General features: G+C 56.3%; 2 protein-coding genes across 2 annotated transcripts; one reads left to right on the top strand and one right to left on the bottom strand.

Moving 5' to 3' along the window:
* Positions 1-409: 409 nt before the first annotated feature.
* On the bottom strand, positions 410-2215 carry ETH_00001150 (uncharacterized protein; the record flags this gene model as incomplete). The annotated part of the gene is made up of 4 exons (XM_013374582.1): positions 410-599; positions 1004-1105; positions 1565-1692; positions 1906-2215. Coding segments are annotated over 4 exons (730 nt in total), but the record flags the coding sequence as incomplete, so codon positions are not given.
* A 1272-nt stretch (positions 2216-3487) lies between these two features.
* Positions 3488-4781, top strand: ETH_00001145 (DnaJ domain-containing protein, putative; the record flags this gene model as incomplete). The annotated part of the gene is made up of 3 exons (XM_013374581.1): positions 3488-3623; positions 4153-4265; positions 4590-4781. Coding segments are annotated over 3 exons (441 nt in total), but the record flags the coding sequence as incomplete, so codon positions are not given.
* Positions 4782-4791: the final 10 nt, after the last annotated feature.

Below are 4791 nucleotides of genomic sequence, written 5' to 3'. Positions count from 1 at the left end.
GCCCCGGGGGGGCCCCCCCCCCGCCAGCAGGCCCCGGGGGCCCCCCATGGGGGCCCCCCCCAAACCCCCACGAGACATGCCCCCCATTGCCATTCCCACCGCCCCGCCCACTGAGCAGCAGCAGCAGCAACAGCAGCAGCAGCAGCAAAGGGGCACACCCTGAATTGGGGTTTTGCTGCTGCGGCGCGGCGAGGGGGCAGCAGCAGCAAATGCAGCAGCAGCAAGAAAAGCAGCAGCAGCAGCATCAGAAGCAACAGCGGCAGCATCAAAAGCAGCAGCAGCAACAGCATCAAAAACAGCAGCAGTAGCAACAGCATCAAAAACAATAGCAGCAGCAGCAGAAACAGCGTCAAAAGCAGCAGCAGCACCAAAAGCAGCAGCAGCAGCAGCAGTAGCAGCAGCAGCGGACTCATTTGCTGCCTCTGGGCCTTGCTTTCTGCGAAGCGGACTTCCATGGGTCTGTTGCATCCCTCCCAAAGATGTTTTCCATTTAAAGAATTAATTGCGAAAAAAGCTGCTTCTTTTTGACTCATTTTGACAAAAGCACAACCTTTTCCCTGGCCCGTGGCTCCGTCTTTCATCACAAACACCTCCTCCACCTGCAGCAGCAGCAGCAGCAGCAGCAGCAGCAGCAGCAGCAGCAGTGGGGGACGAGGAGAAAAACGCGGAAGTTTCAGAGTTCGAACGACAAAATTGCTGTTGCTGCAGCAAAAGCAGCAGATACCCAAGCAACAGCAGCAACACACATGCAAGCAGCAGCAGCAGCAGCAGCTGCAGCAGCAGCGCGAGATCCCTCCCCACAAGCAGCAGCAGCAGCAGCAGCAGCAGCACGAGATCCCTCCCCACAAGCAGCAGCAGCGGCAGAATGAAAAAAAAAGGAGACACTTTAAAGGGAGATATTTGGTAGAGATTCAAATGAAGAAAGACTCAAACAAAAGGAGATCTAAATAAGACAAACACTCAAACCCTAAACCCCAAACCCTAAACCCTAGAAAAGGGTTACATTTCCGTAGTTTTGGAAAAAGGCCTTGAGTTCCTCTTCCTTCAAAGTCCTCGGCAAACTCCCCACAAACAGCTTCGCCTGCGGCACTCCCGGCTCGCAGGCCTGAACGCAACAGCTAGCCACACAGCTAGCTAGCTAGCTGGCTAGCTAGCTAGCTGCACTGGTGGCCAGCTAGCCAGCCTTCGCAGCCAGCTAGCTAGCTAGCTGGCTGCGCTGCGAGCTAGCTAGCTAGCTATGGCAGCGGGTGGTGGCCTGGCTAGCTAGCTAGCTAGCTAGCTAGCTACCCTGATAGCGGGCCGGTTGGCTACGTGGCTAGCTAGCTAGCTAAGAGCCAGCTAGCTAGCTAGCTAGCTAGCTAAGGGCCAGCTAGCTAGCTAGCTAGCTAGCCAGCCAGCTAGCTAGCGGTCTGGCCTTCCAGCCAGACAACAACCCCGCTAGCCAGCCAGCTAGCCACCCCTCCAGCGGCCCAGCAACCCAGCTAGCCAGCCAGCTAGCTAGCCAGCCAGCTAGCTAGCTAGCTAGCTAGCTAGCTAGCTAGCTAGCTAGCCAGTGAGGAGTTACCTGCGGATTGAGTCCCAGGCGCTCGGCTTCTCCCGTGGCGTACTTGACAGTCATGGGGCCCATCGCGGACTCCAAAGACCTGCTGTTGTGCAGCGCCCGAATTGCGTTGTCTGCTGCTGCTATCGAAGCTGCAGCAGCAGCAGCAGCAGCAGCAGCAGCAGCAGCAGCAGCCCCTCAGCAAGGAACCCTCCCGCCCAGCCCCTCCCACTTCCCCAGCAGCAGCACCAGCAGCAGCATCAGCAGCACTGCCGCAGCAGCGGCACTGCAGCAGCGGGAATGCAGCAGCAGCCCTGCAGCAGCAGCAGCAGCACAGCAGCAGCAGCACAGCAGCAGCAGCACACCCATCTTGACGAAGGCGCTGTTCTTGTGTTTGCCAGTGGCCTTGTCTCGAATGATTATGACTTCTCGGACTTCTCCGAATTCTTCAAAAACAGGTTTTAAAGAATCTTCTTCTACGGCCTGAGGGACTCTGCCAATAAAGAGTTTAATCTCCACAGGGGGGGGCCCCTTGTCCCCGGAGGGGCCCCCGTTGGGGGCCCCCCCCGCGGGGGCTGCAGCGCCTGCTGCTGCTGCTGCTGCTGCTGCGCCTGCTGCTGCGTCCGCCACCAAACCCTCGGCGGCGCCGTTCGACTCGTGCGAAGCCTCCGCCATTTTGCAGTGGAACCTGAGCGCAAGTTCCAAACCCTAAACCCTAAACCCTAAACCCTAAACCCTAAACCCTTCGCGGAGGCGGCGCAGCAGCAGTGCGACGCGTCGCTGTGGCCGCGGGAGCAGCAGCCGGAGCAGCAGCAGGAGCAGCACCAGCAGAGCAGCAACTTCTGCTGTTGGGCTTCTTCCTGGGCCCAACTGAGCTCAAAAAAATGCTAAAAAAAGAAAATAAACCCTAAAAAAGGGTTTTAACAAGAAAAAACCGCAAAAGACACCGCCAAACCCTCCCAGAGGCAGCCAGCAGCCGCACCTAGATCAGTTGCGCTCAGAGCCACCAGCTGTAAATACACCCCAAGCAGCAGAAGCAGCAGCAAATTACTTTTTTATATTTTTCGCTGATTGCAAACAAACCCAAAATCTGCTGTTCAACTGCAGAAGCAGCAACGACTCTGCTGCAGCTGCTGCTGCAGCGGCAGCAGCAGCAGCAGCAGCAGCAGGTGAGATGCAGAAGCTGCCCACACAGCCATGCTGGTGAGGCCCTGAGAGGCTGCTGCTGCTGCTGCTGCTGCTGCGAAAGAAGCAATAGGGGGACGCAGTTTATTCTTACTTAAAAATAAATACTTTTATAAAATTTAATTTCAAAACTAATTAAAAAGACAATCGCAGCCGCAGCAGCTGCTGCTGCTGCTGCAGCAGCCCGATCCACGGAAGCCTCGTCGGTTGCTGCGGTCGCAACCGCCGCTGCAGCAGCTGCAGCAGCAGCAGCAGCAGCAGCAGCAGCGCCCTTAAAACCCTTTAAACCCTAACTGCTGTCTCCTTGTCTCCCCCTGTCTTACTCTCTTAGCAGCAAACCGCTCACCCCGCCGCATGCGGCCTCGCAACCCGAGCAGCAGCAGCAGCAGCAGCAGCAGCGGCAGCAGCAGCAGCAGCAACCGGAACGCGAGCAGGCTTGCTCCGTAAGCCATGAACCCGGAGCCCTGCCGCGTACTTCGCAACCCAAAGCAGTAGCAGCAGCAGCAGCAGCAACAGCAGCAGCAGCAGCAGCAAGGCAACAGCATTGAGGCCTCCAGGAGGCCTTGTACCAACTGTCTCCTTGCTCCTGCTGCTGCAGCCGATTCGCCTGCAGCAGCAGCGGCCCCACGACCAGCAGCAGCACTAGCAGCAGCAGCAGCAGCAGCAGCGCAAGCAGCGGCCGCCGCAGTGGAAGCAGCAGGCGCAGCGCCAGCTCACCAGCAGCAACGCCGACAGAGCAGCAGCAGCAGCAGCAGCAGCAAGATGTCGGGAGCAGCAGATGAGGTGCTGCAGCAAACGGTGGTTTACGGGGCTGCTGCTGTTTTGCTGCTGTCCCCAAAGCTGCCGCAGCTGCTGCCGCAGCGCCAGGCGAAGCTCGTAGCTTATATAAGGACTCCAGGTGCCTAAACCCTAAACCCTAAACCCTAAACCCTCATTGAGGCGAAAGTCTTACACCGCGGAGCCTTGAGGCTCTAAACCCTAAACCCTAAACCCTCGTTGAGGCGAGAATTTAAACCCTAGAGCCTTGAAGCTCTAAACCCTTGTTTGGGCGAAAACCCTAAACCCTAAAACCTTGAAGGTCTAAACCCTAAAGCCTCGTTGAGGAGAGAACCCTAAACCCTAAACCCTCATAGCTCTAAACACTAGAGAAACCCTAAAAGCTTGAAGCTTGCACAGGGCACAAACCCTCGCAGAGCTGCAAACCCTAGAAACCCTAAACCGTGACCAAACCCTAAACCCTACCTGTAAACCCTAAACCCCAGAAGAGTTTTTTACATTGCGTTTCTTTGCTGCAACGAGCCCTAAACCCTAAACCCTAGCAGTGCATTTACTTACCCGCAAACCCTCCTCACGAGGCTTTACGCTGGCCCTGCCGGGCGCCGCCGCAAACCCCAAACCCTAAACCCTAAACCCTAATTTGCGTTCAGTTCTGACTGCCATTTTGATGTACTTGGCCTATCTGCCTGTGGCGACTCCTCGGAATAATTTTTACTCCATTTTGGAAGTGGATGTGCATGCGACAAAAAATGATATTCTCCAGGTAGGGTTTAGGGTTTAGGGTTTAGGGTTTAGGGTTTAGGGTTTGGGGTGCGACGGCGTGTTGAGCTGCTGGGGTTTGCGGAGGTTTCCGCAGCCGCGAGCAGCTCTGCTGCAGCGCCTTGCCCCTCTAGGGTTTAGGGTTTAGGGTTTAGGGTTTAGGGTTTAGGGTTTGGTGGCGCGTTGAGCTGCTGCCACGAGCACCTCTGCGTCAGCGCCGCTGGCCTCAGGGTTTAGTGCCTAGGGCCCAGGGCCTAGGGTTTAGGGTTTGGGGTTTAGGGTTTGGGGTTTAGGGTTTAGGGTTTAGGGTTTAGGGTTTGGGGCTTAGGGTTACCGGAACGTGTCGAAGAAGTACCACCCGGACCGCGTGGCCTCTTCGGGTGTACATCCACCTCAAGCAGCAAACTTTTCTCCCGAAGATTATTTTTTGGAATTAAAAAAAGCTCAAGAGGTTTTGACCCACGACATTCGCAAGAGTTTCTACGACAGATTCGGAGACCTCAAGCAGGGCCAGTTTAGGGTTTAGGGTT

This window comes from Eimeria tenella, genomic scaffold, assembly GCF_000499545.2.
Source record: "Eimeria tenella Houghton genomic scaffold, Eth_scaff215, whole genome shotgun sequence".
Taxonomy (NCBI): Eukaryota; Apicomplexa; class Conoidasida; order Eucoccidiorida; family Eimeriidae; genus Eimeria; species Eimeria tenella.
This window is presented reverse-complemented; position numbering and strand designations above follow the sequence as displayed.